The 12879-nt window shown below is 45.7% G+C and overlaps 1 protein-coding gene across 1 annotated transcript in view; it reads right to left on the bottom strand.

Moving 5' to 3' along the window:
• ampd1 (adenosine monophosphate deaminase 1) overlaps positions 1-6674 on the bottom strand; it is a 37873-nt gene extending 31199 nt beyond the window's left edge. Inside the window, exons 1-2 of the mRNA XM_033042795.1 lie at positions 6527-6674; positions 1886-2060 (exon numbers count right to left, since the gene is read on the bottom strand). Coding sequence (XP_032898686.1) covers positions 1886-2060; positions 6527-6548 — 197 coding nt within the window. The 5' untranslated portion in view covers positions 6549-6674. The remainder of the gene's footprint in view (positions 1-1885; positions 2061-6526) is intronic.
• Positions 6675-12879: the final 6205 nt, after the last annotated feature.

Here is a 12879-nt window from a genome sequence, read left to right as displayed (position 1 = left end):
TGTATGGAGTTAGTACGTTCTCCCCGTAACCTGCGTGGATTTTCTCCGGGGGCTCCAGTTTTCTCCCACACTCCAAAGACGTACAGGTTTGTCGGCCAATTGGCTTGGTGTAATTGTAAATTGTCCCTAGTGTGTGTAGGATAGTGTTGGTGTGCGGGGATCGCTGGTCGGCGTGGACTCGCCGTGCCGATTGGCCTGTTTCCGCGCTGTATCTCTAAACTAAACTAATCAACAAAACCTGGTTCTTGTTTTTTAAAAAATGTATCGCTGTACCTCCTCCGAAGTCCCTAAAGATGATTAAATCCACAAATTTGTGCGTTTTATCAACAGCTCTGACACATGCACCTTCGAGCTCCGCACTTTTTTTTTATATGAACGAAACTAATTTAAATCAACTATTTACAAAAATTACACACGCAAATACAAAAACAAACCCACCACCATCAATACAAAAACCCTTGTGCTTGTTGGTTCTCTTGATGTCAATTTCTGTTCATGATTCTATAATTCATTGATTCTATGATTGCTATGGTCAAAGTTATCCACTTCCATCTCTACAACGTCACCAAATTCTGACCCAACCTCAGCCCCTCTCCATTTGAAAACATCATCCATAGCTTTGTCCCATCTAGATGGCACCGTTGCAGTGCTTATTCCACCCAACATCCCATCCTCTCAATTAAAAGTGGACTTTGACTCTCCAAAGGCCAATAGACAATAGACAATAGGTGCAAGGAGTAGGCCATTCGGTCCTTCGAGCCAGCACCGCCATTCAATGTGATCATGGCTGATCATCCCCAATCAGTACCCCGTTCCTGCCTTCTCCCCATATCCCCTGACTCCGCTATCTTTAAGAGCCCCATCTAGCTCTCTCTTGAAAGTAATCAGAGAACCGGCCTCCACCGCCCTCTGAGGCAGAGAATTCCACAGACTCACAACTCTCTGTGTAAAAAACTCTTAACTTGCATTAAGTCCTGTTCATCCCTATGGTTACTGACCCTATAATGCTCTTGAACTAACAATAGCTCACTTTTGAAACCCTGAGCCATGTTTCTCAAACCTATTAGTGACCTTAAACCCATCGTAATCTATAACTTCCTCTGGTCTTCCAGAATTTCGAGAACTTCATGTCCCTACAGTCTAGAGATACAGCGAGGCCCACTAAATCCACAAGCACCCATACACTAGCTCTCTCCTACACATTAGGGGCAACTTGAAGAAGACAATCAACCTATAAACATGTGCATCTTTGGAATGTGGGAGAAAACCGGAGCACCCGGAGAAAATCCATGCGGTCACAGGGGAAAGCGTACAAACTCTGTACAGGTAGCGCCCACGGTTAGGATCGAAATCTAATCTCTGGCGCTGTAAGGCAGAAACTCTACCGCTGCACCACTGCCCCGCCCCTACTGCGCCACTGTGCCACCCAGGGCAATTGTTTGATTTTACTCACTTCATGACTTACTGCCGTGCGTTCAGCTGCCCTACACTTTGGTATTCCCTCTCGAAACTCACCTTTTTTTGGCTAAGTCACAGAGTCATTCAGCATGAAAACAGGCCCTTCAGCCCAACTAGCCCACACTGGCTAACGTCCCATCTGCACCAGTCCCACCTGCCTGCATTTGACCCATATCCCTCCAAACCTGTCCTATCCGTGTACCTGTCTAACTATTTCTTAAACATTGGAATAATCCTTACCTCAACTACCTCTTCTGGCAGCTCGTTCCATACACCCACTACCCTTTGTGTGAAAATGTCACCCCTCAGATTCCTATTAAATACTTTCCCCTTCAACGTGAACCTATGTCCTGTAGTCTCGATTCCCCTTCTCCAGGACCTACTATATTGAAGGTGTTTTTGAGATTTGACCTTTGTGCTTTGGTACCTCTTCTCTATGGATTCCTTTGTCTTTCTGTCAATTAGGTTGTCCTGCATCTCAATGTGTCCGATTGGGCAATCCTCTGGTATTCCAAATGGAGAGATCTCATCTCGTTGATCTTCATCCTTGGCATCGTGGGCAAAGACCTTCTCAGCTAGGATCCGATCGCTTTCGTCCAATCCTGAAAAATAAAGTCATATGGATATATAGATATATACACACATATATGAGTGAGAAGATTTAATCAAGCAGCACATTTTACGAGATGAGCGTTTGACAGCACTGGGCCTGTTCTCGCTAGAGTTTAGAAGAATGAGGGGGGGACCTCATGGAAACTTACCGAATAGTGAAAGGACTGGATAGAGTGGATGTGGAGAGGATGTTCCCATTAGTGGGGGAGTCTAGGACCTGAGGCCATAGCCTCAGAATTAAAGGTTGTTCCTTTAGGAAGGAGACGAGGAGAATTTCCTTTAGTCAGAGTGTGATGAATCTTTGGAATTCATTGCCACAAAAGGCTGTGGAGGCCAATGGATATTTTTAAGGGGGAGATTGATAGATTCTTGATTAGGACGGGTGTCAGGGGTTATGGAAAGAAGGCAGGAGGAGGGGGTTGAGAGTTAGATAGATCAGCCATGATTGAATGGCTGAGTAGACTTGATGGGCGGAATGGCTTGATTCTGCTCCTATTACTTATAAATTTATGAACTTATAATGATACCAACGATTCTACAGACTAAGAATTTAAGGTGATTCGATTGTAGTGGAAGCACACTTTTTATGATCAAACTTGGGCAATTCTTAGCAAAGGGTAGAAATGTCTTGTTAAACTGCACCAATTCCAAATAATATTTTTAATACGATACTGAATTCTCTCAATCTACATAATGTTGACTTCAACTTGCCTTGCAGGAGTAGAAGGCAAAACTGAAAGATGTCACTAAGCTAGAAAGGGTGCAGAGAAGACTCGAGGGCCTGAGCAAAAGGGAGGGTTGAGCAGCCTCGGACTTTATTCCTTGGAGCACAGGAGGATAAATTCCGCATGCGATCTTAAACACCTCTGAAAGATCACCCTTCATCCTCCTGCGCTCCAAGGAATAAAGTCCTAGCCAGCTCAACCCTCGCTATAGCTCACGCCCACGAGTCCTGGTAAATCTTCTCCGTACCTTTTCCAGCTTAACCACATCTTTTCTATGTCAGGGTAAGCAAAGCTGAACAAATGTGGCCTCACCAATGTCTTGTACAACTGTAACATGACCTCCTATCTTCTATACTCAATACTCTGACTGATGAAGGCCAATGTGCCGATAGCCATCTTGACTATGATGGGGGAGGCCAAGATATATGATCAAAGGGAGTTGCACAAATTGGTGGAGTTTAAAAAACAAAACAGGTGCAGATTAATGTGGAAACAAGGAACTGCAGATGTTGGTTTACAAAAAAAGACACAGATTGAGCACAGATTAATGCATGGGCCCATAAACCTCTAACAATCAGGGCTCTCTCCAGAGACAGCCACTCCCCTCTTCCCCGCCACACAGGGGGAATCACTTGAGCCAAGAAACAGCTGGAGGGGAAGAAATCCACACAGTTGGGCCAACCAAAGCCAATGACCCTACAAACCTGTACGTCTTGGGAGTGTGGGAGGAAAAACCACACAGGTTACGGGGGAGAACGTGCAAACTCTGTGCAGACAACACCTGTGGTCAGGATCAAGCCCAGATCTCTGGCACTGTAAGGCAGTTGCTCTACCCAGAGTCATGTTTCGGTCAGCGCATGTTTCATCAGTGCTTTTACGCCTTGCCAGGATCACTTCATTGCTTTGCTAATTTGAGATGTGCAGATTGAATCATAACCTCATAACACATCATCAGGAACCCAACGCTACATTTCAACATAACATAAAAACGAAAAAAAAAGTGGATTATTTGAAGTATGTCATAAATAGATTGGAAAAATAAGGAAGCGGTAAATGAAAGCACAAAGTGCTGGAGTAACTCATCGGGTGAGGCAGAATTTCTCAACTACAAGGTTAGATAACGTTTCGATTCGGCGCCCTTCTTCAGATTCATAAATAGATACGTGCAGGAAGGAACTGCAGATGCGGGTTTAAACCGAAGATACACACAAAATGCTGGAGTAACTCAGCAGGATCTCTGGCGAGAAGGAATGGGTGATGTTTCGGGTCGAGGCCCTTCTTCAGATTGCATGGCTCCATAATAGAAGCTGGGAAGGGTACAAAGAACCCATAAGGTTCATCCACACTGTCTTTTGACTTTAGACTTTGCTTTTGAGATACAGCGTGGAAACAGGCCCTTCTGCCCAACGAGCCCGCGCTGACCAGCAATCCCCGTATACTTGCACTATCCTACACGCTAGGAACGATTTTACAATTTTTACCCAAGCCGATTAGCCTACAAACCTGTATGTCTCTGGAGTGTGGGAGGAAACCAGAGCACCCGGAGGAAACCCACGTGGTCACGGGGAGAACGTACAAACTGCATACAGACAGCACCCGTAGTCAGGATCGAACCTGCGTCTCTGGCGCTGTAAGGCAGCAACTCTACCGCTGCGCCACCGTGCCACCCCTAAACAGGGTAGATTGGAAATGATTATTATCTCCAATGTCAAAATCATATTGGCACGATATTCCCAGGTGAAACACTGAACTTCTTTTGAAATAACAACATGACAGGTGATTTTATTTTCTCTTTCCATCTGATCTGCTCGCACTTCTACAGGGAGATTAGGTTTCCTTCCATCGAGGAACAGGCCTTAATAACTCGTTATGAAACATTCTAAAATCTGCATGGGGTGGACATATTTTTCAGAACTCCAGCCTAGCAAGTATCAGTTTGAGAGATAATGTTTCTTCGTGAGTAAAAACTCACGGCAGTAATCAAATCTGGACAATGGTAATAATAATGAATATAGGGATAAAACAACTGCAGTTTTGTTTCTCCTGCTAATGCTCCCCTTGTGATCCACTCAATATGACAGAGAAGACACTTGGACTACCTTCTTCCCAACAACAATCATGCTCTTGAACTCTGCACAACACTAAATATGCAGAAAGGAACTGCAGATGCTGGTTTACACCAAATGTGGTTTACACCAAATTACACACAGAATGCTGGAGGGAGTGGAACACAGACTGAGACTGAATTTCCCTCTCCCCTGACTCTCAGTCTGAAGAAGGTTCTCGACCTGACTGATCACCTATTCCTTTTCTCCAAAGATGTCACCTGACCTGCTGAGTTACTCCAGCGCTTTGTGTCTACCTTCTGCACAACACTAACCTCAACTATAAACTGTGGACTGTCTTTGGTTGCACTAAGGACTTTGTATTTTTGATTTGCACTAGTATTGAGGTTATTAATTTATTGAAATGGTGTTAATTATATATTATCTATATATGCTATGTTTAATGTGAATTGGCCTCCACTGTCTTTTGTGGCAGAGAATTCCACAGATTCACAACTCTCTGGGTGAAATTTTTTTTCCTCATCTCAGTCCTAAATGGCCTACCCCTTATTCTTAAACTGTGAACGTAAACGGCCTCTGCAGTCCGTCTGTCTTTTTTTTTTTAAATTGTCCTGTAGAGTGTAAAGTTTGTGGTGGGTTTTTGACTGTGTATGTGTGGGGGGGGCGGGGGGGGAAACTTTTAGATCTCTTCCCTGTACGGGGACCCGACCTTTTCCCTGTCGGGTCTCCGTTGCCGTTGGGGCCTAGCACCGTGGAGCGGCCTCCAACCGGAACGGCCTGGGGGCTCAAGTCACGGAGCCTGCGGAGCTGCGGACCTACCATCGTGGAGCTGGCCGGCTTCGGAGCGTGGAGAACTGCGGTGGCGCGCTGCTGCGACCCGACTCCAGTGGATGGTGACACCGGGAGCTCGCGGGTCCCCGGTGGGAGACCGCTTCACGGAGCACCGGCAACGGCGACTTCTCCCGCTCGAATTGCGGGGTTGAGAGTGACCTGGAGCGGGGCCTTACATCGCCCGGCGCGGCTTTAAGTGGCCGCGGACTTGCTAGCGCCCGCCGGGGGCTCCAACATCATGACCCGGGGCAGGGCCCTACATCGCCCGGCGTGGCTTTAAGTGGCCGTGGGACTTGCTAGCGCCTGCCGGGGGCTTTGACTTTGACTTCGGGAGAGGAATGGAGAGGAGTGGAGAGACAAGACTTTGTCTTCCATCACAGTGAGGAGGAGATTCACTGTGATGGATGTTTGTGTAAATTGTGTTGGTGTGTGTCTTGGTTCTTTTCTTGTATGACTGCAGAAACCAAATTTCGTTTGAACTTCATGTGAGGTTCAAATGACAAATAAACGGTATTGTATTGTGACCCCTGGTTCTGGTCTCCCCCAACATCGGGAAAATGTTTCCTGCATCGAGCCTGTCCAATCCCTTCAGAATTTTACATGTTTCTATAAAATTCCCTCTCATCTTTCTAAATTCCAGTGAATAGAAGCCCAGTCGATCCATTCTTTCATCATATGTCAGTCCCGCCATCCCGGGAACTAACCTGGGCTGCACTCCCTCAATAGCAAGAATGTCCTTCCTCAGATTAGGAGACCACAACTGCACACAATACTCCAGGTTCATACACCAGAACATGGTGTGAATCGCTCTGGATACTGGAGAATGCTTCCTACCTGATTTCTTGTCTTTAGACATCTTGACTTGCGGTGATTTCTCCCTCTGTGGTCGATTGCAGTGCCGGTTAAACGTGCGTCTAATGTAGTATCTCCCGCAGTGTATGGTCCGTGCTCAGCTGCAGCTTGATCTTGCTTGGCCATCTCCTATAAAAGGCTGGAAGTATTTATACACATAGCTATTTCAGGAGGACCTTTGCGTGTGGACGCTATGTGATAGGTTTGGCCGTACAGTATCATTATTGCATTATCATCATGAATTTTAACATCAAATATTATTATTCAATTTTCTCAGATGGTATTACAAATTAGTTGACGTTAGTCATGTGTACCAACATACTGTAAAAAACTTTGTTATCCAGTCAAATCATGTTATCAAAATGTGTAATCCAGTCAAATCATGCTATACATGTCTGAAGAAGGGTCTCCACCCGAAACGTCCCCTATTCCTTCGCTCCATAGATGCTGCCTCACCCGCTGAGTTTCTCCAGCATTTTTGTCTACCTTCGATTTTTCCAGCACCTGCAGTTCTTTCTAAAACATACTATATGTGAGTACAGTCAAGCTATGTCCAGTACTACAGGTGGTGCAGAGAGAAAAAATATTAGCATGCAGAATATAGTGTTACAGAGTTATAGAGTTACAGTTACAAAAGAAGAGTAGTTTGAAGGGAAAAAAGTGCAAGAGCTGCAATGAGGTTGGTTACAAGATCGGGATTACACCCTTTGTGATAGGATGTTCAACAGTGAGAAGGAAGCTATTCCTGGATCTGATGGTACGTGTTTTCAAACTTTTGTAACTTCTGCCCATTGTGATAAGGGAGAAGGCGGAACGACCAGGGTCTAACTGGATTAAGATGCCTAGTGTGAAGTGTAGATGGAGTCGATGGAAGGGGGCTGCTTTGTGTGATGGACTGAGTTGCGTTCACAGCTCTCTGCTATTTCTTGCCGTCCGGCCAAACCAAGCTATGATACATCCTGAGAGGATAATAATAATAATAATGGATGGGATTTATATAGCGCCTTTCTAATACTCAAGGCGCTTTACATCGCATTATTCATTCACTCCTCAGTCACACTCGGGGGTGGTAAGCTACTTCTGTAGCCACAGCTGCCCTGGGGCAGACTGACGGAAGCGTGGCTGCCAATCTGCGCCTACGGCCCCTCCGACCACCACCAGTCACTCACACACATTCAAACACATTCACACACAGGCAAAGGTGGGTGAAGTGTCTTGCCCAAGGACACGACAGTATGCACTCCAAGCGGGATTCGAACCGGCTACCTTCCGGTTGCCAGCCGAACACTTAGCCCATGATGCTTTAGTTTAGTTTAGTTCAGATATACAGTGCGGAAACAGGCCCTTTCGGCCCATCGAGTCCACGCCGGCCAGCGATCCCCGCACATTAACACGATACTACACACACTAGGGACAATTTACATTTATACAAGCCTGTATGTCTTTGGAGTGTGGGAGGAAACTGAAGATCTCGGAGAAAGCCCACGCAGGTTACGGGGAGAATGTACAAACTCCGTACAGACAGCAACCGTATTCGGGATGGAACCCTGGTCTTTGTGGCTGTAAGCGCAGTAAGGCAACAGCTCTACCGCTGCGCCACCGTGCCGCCCTTTAGAAACATAGAAACATAGAAAATAGGTGCAGGAGGAGGCCATTCAGCCCTTCGAGCCAGCACCGCCATTCACTGTGATCATGGCTGATCGTCCCCAATCAATTTCTACTGTGCATCTGTAGAAGAGTGAGAGTCGTTGGTGACAGGCCGAATTTTGTTATTCTTCTGAAGAAGTAAAGGCAAGTTCAAGTAGGCATTTACTACAGAACAGATCAGTGTGTCCATATACCATAATATAAATATATACACACACGAATAAATAAAATGATAAAGTGCAAATACCAGATAATTGGTTATTAATAATCAAAGTTTTGTCCGAGCCAGGTTTAATAGCCTGCTGGCTGTGGGGAAGTAGCTATTCCTGAACCTGGCTGTTGCAGTCTTTAGGCTCCTGTACCTTCTACCTGAAGGAAGCAGGGAGATGAGTGTGTGGCCAGGATGGTGTGGGTCTTTGATGATACTGCCAGCCTTTTTGAGGCAGCGACTGCGACTGCATTGGTGTGCTTTCCCAGCTGTATCTTCCATGTGGTTGGTCCAGGACAGATTGTTGGTGATATTTATGTCTCAGAACTTAAAGCTCGGCACCATTGATGCTGATTGGGACATGTGCTCCACCTTGCTTCCCGAAGTCAATATCTAGCTCCTTTGTCTTGCTAACGTTGAAGGAGAGGCTGTTTAGTTTAGTTTAGTTTAGAGATACAGCATGGAAACAGGACGTCTGACCCACCCTAACATACCATGGCATTATTGTCAAGGAAATTAAAGAGGGGTCTCTTCAATGTAATGGCTATCATTTTCACTTTGGCCAACAGCACTTTGTGGAATTTTGCTGTGTGAGGGGAGATCTCATTGAAACATACCAAATAAAGAAAGGTCTCGATAGAGTGGATGCGATGTTTCCAGTAGTTCTAGTAGTTTGTTCCCAATGTTGGGGGAGTCCAGAACCAGGGGCCACAGTTTAAGAATAAGGGGTAAGCCATTTAGAACGGAGACAAGGAAACACTTTTTCTCACAGAGAGTTGTGAGTCTGTGGAATTCTCTGCCTCAGAGGGCGGTGGAGGCAGGTTCTCTGGATACTTTCAAGAGATAAGGCTCTTAAAGATAGCGGAGTCAGGGGATATGGGGAGGAGGCAGGAACGGGGTACTGATTGGGGAAGATCAGCCATGATCACATTAAATCAAAGCTTGAAGGGCCAAATGGCCTACTCCTGAACCTATTGTCTATTGTCTATTGTCTATATTGGGAGAGTCTAGAGGGCACAGCCTCAAAATAAAAGGGCATATAAAAGAGGAATTTCTTTAGCCAGAGGGTGGTGAACCTGTGGAATTCATTCCCACAGGCAACTGTGGAAGCCAAAACATTGGATATTTTTTAAGCAGAGATTGATAGGTTCTTGATTCGTACGGGTGTCAAAGGTTACATGAAGAAGGTAGGAGAATGAGGCTGAGAGGGAAAATAGATCAGCTTGATTGAATGTGGGAGCTGACTGACTCAATGGGCCAAATGGCCTAATTCTGCTCCTATTTCTTCTGGACTGGATTTAATTTCACACACGGGGTAGTCTGGAGCACATTATTTCTATCCTCTTCTATTGTTTGTCGGTACTTAAAGACAGAGACAGAATACTGTGAAGGAATCCATCAAGGCAGAAGATGACAATGACTATTACCCATTCCCACATTATCAAGGACACATTACTACCACTTGATACCATTAGCTTGTATTTACATGGAATTATTAGGACATAGCTCAACTGTTTCCTGGCAGATAAGCAGTTTTTCTACCACTCATTGTCCGGTCTCGAATATGAATGATGGTTCTGAGGGTGATACATGTATCAGTTACTGACAGCAGGAATGACAAGGATGAACTAAACTAACTTTTGGCAAGGTCAAATGTCCCCTCCAAGACCACCTCCAGAGAATCCAACTCCGCCCCCAAGACGGAGCAAACCTTCCTGATGAGCTTCTTAATTCTGTCCCCCCCCCCCCCCGCCCCATCTCTCCTCCACTCATCACATTATTTTCATGTTTCATGTATTGTGTTTTATGTCTAACCAATTTCCCTCCTGGGATAAATAAATAAAGATCTATCGTATCGTTAGAACACTTTCTATCACGCATCTGTAGACGTTTGAAAGAACTCTAATGGACATGCCAAAACTTCCCAGACACCTAATGAAGTAAACACAGCACAATATGCGTGTCCTGTTTGGGAGAGATCATCCTATGCCAAGAAACTAGACCCAGCGTTGAATAACACCTGCCGCTCAATCACTGGCTGCTTGAAGCCCACCAACATAAACAACCTGCACCTCCTCGCTGGCATTGCCCCTGCTGATGTGAGACGGGAAGTCGCTAGCCGAGTAGAGATGACCAAGGCCACCAGTGATGAACGCCACCTCCTCTATGGACGTGTACCCCCGGCCCAACGGCTGAAGTCCAGGAGAAGCTTTCTCAGCCATGTCCAGCCCTAATAGCATCACGGGAAGAAACCAGACTCCAACTATGGACAAAAAGGCTTGAGGACGACCCCCATCCTACTGACATGGGTATCCCTCCTTCTGAAGCCCTCCCTCCGGGCTCAGAAGCACCATGGGTCCAGTGGAAGACGCTCAACCACCTGAGAACAGGAACAGGGCGATCAAAAGCTGCCATGGCCAGATGGGGCTATGAAACTGGCCAAACCACCTGTGAATGTGGAGAAGAGGACCATACAATGCAGCACTGCCTTGTCTGCCCCCTACTACCCAACCAGTGCAGCTCAAAGGATCTTGCAGTGTTCAATAAAAACGCAAAGGACTGTGTAAAGGAATGGGAAACTGTCATATAGTCAACCAGCTTCAAAGACACGAAAAGAAGAAGAAGCACAATGATACACTTTCTTAAGGGGTTGGACAGGCTAGATGCAGGAAGATTGTTCCCGATGTTGGGGAAGTCCAGAACAAGGGGGGTCACAGTTTAAGGATAAGGGGGAAATTTTTTAGGACCGAGATGAAAAAAAAAATTTTCACACAGAGAGTGGTGAATCTCTGGAATTCTCTGCCACAGAAGGTAGTTGAGGCCACAGTTCATTGGCTATATTTAAGAGGGAGTTAGATGTGCCCCTTGTGGCTAAAGGGATCAGGGGGTATGGAGAGAAGGCGGGTACAGGATACTGAGTTGGATGATCAGCCATGATCATATTGAATGGCGGTGCAGACTCGAAGGGCCGAATGGCCTACTCCTGCACCTATTTTCTATGTTTCTATGTTTCTATGTTTCTGTTCACTGCATCAGTGTGAAGGGTCAACGTTAGGGCCAGGTCGGTATCATAACAGAACCTACAATTGCAAATTATTATATTGCATTTAAAAGTAAATGGACATCTTGAAGCTGTGAGAAACACTGTATAATGTGAATTACTGTAGTTTTAGAGATGCAGCATGGTAACAGGCCCTTCGGCCCACTGAGTCTGCACTGACCAGTGATCACCCGTACACGAGTTCTATCCTGCACACCAGGGCCAATTTACAGAAGCCAATTAACCTACAAACCTGAGGTAGACAAAAATGCTGGAGAAACTCAGCGGGTGCAGCAGCATCTATGGAGCGAAGGAAATAGGCAACATTTCGGGCCGAAACGTTGCCTATCTCCTTCGCTCCATAGATGCTGCTGCACCCGCTGAGTTTCTCCAGCATTTTTGTGTACCTTCGATTTTCCAGCATCTGCAGTTCCTTCTTAAACCTACAAACCTGTACGTCTTAGGAGTGTGGGGGGAAACCGGAGCACCCTGAGAAATCCCACACGGTCACAGGGAAAACGTACAAACTCAGTACAGTCAGCAGTACAGTCAGTCAGGATCAAATCTGGATCACGACCACTGCCACTGTATCGTCTGGCTCTTTGTTTGGATTTCTTTCTCCAAGACGGGTCTACTGAGGGTGGTTCTGTAGCAGGACTTGGCGTCGTATTCAGAACGGACATTGTGGGCCGAAGGGCCTGTTCCTGTGCTGTACACTTCTACGTTCTATGCTCTATGACTGCTGGATGTCTTAATTTTGCAGAAATGATTACGTCCAACTTGCGAGTTGCTTTTAGATACATCTGCCCTTATACTCGGAGCTCATGTAACATTACTTTGGTAATTTAAGCCAGTTACGTCTCCTCCCACCCGAAGTAATAGAAGCATCATTTTCTTGGTGCAAGTGTTTGCATAAGCCACTATGCTTCCTTAGAAAAGGTTAAAGATTATTGGTTTTAGTTTTCCAATATGTTAGATAATGATGACACAGAGGGAGATCAATCAATGCAGCATATCTGTGCCAAGTGACTAAAACCTGCCCAGTAATTTTACCCTCCAAGTGTTGCGTCAAAAATACAATTCAAACGTCTTCCATTCTACAGCAAATATCTTTTCATTCCACTGAGAATTTCCAAATCTACTACACTTTCAGGCAGTCAGTCAGTTCTACTCTCTGTGTTAAGGGCCTGTCACACTTTCACCACCTAATTCACGACCTCTGCCGAGTTTGCCCTTGACTCATACTCATTCACAGCATGGTTGTAGGTAGATCGTAGGTCGGTCGTGGCAGGCTGTGATGCTAGTCGTAGGTACTCGTAGGTCAGGGAGTTTTTTCTAGCCTGATGAAAAATGTTCATGAGTAAAAAAGGTCGTGAATTAGGTCGTGAAAGTGGGACTGGCCCTTAACACAAATTCAACTCCCACTGAATCCTCTGTACC

Source organism: Amblyraja radiata, chromosome 24, assembly GCF_010909765.2.
Source record: "Amblyraja radiata isolate CabotCenter1 chromosome 24, sAmbRad1.1.pri, whole genome shotgun sequence".
Taxonomy (NCBI): Eukaryota; Metazoa; Chordata; class Chondrichthyes; order Rajiformes; family Rajidae; genus Amblyraja; species Amblyraja radiata.
Note: the sequence above shows the minus strand (reverse complement) of the source record. Positions and strands in the feature narration are given on the sequence as shown.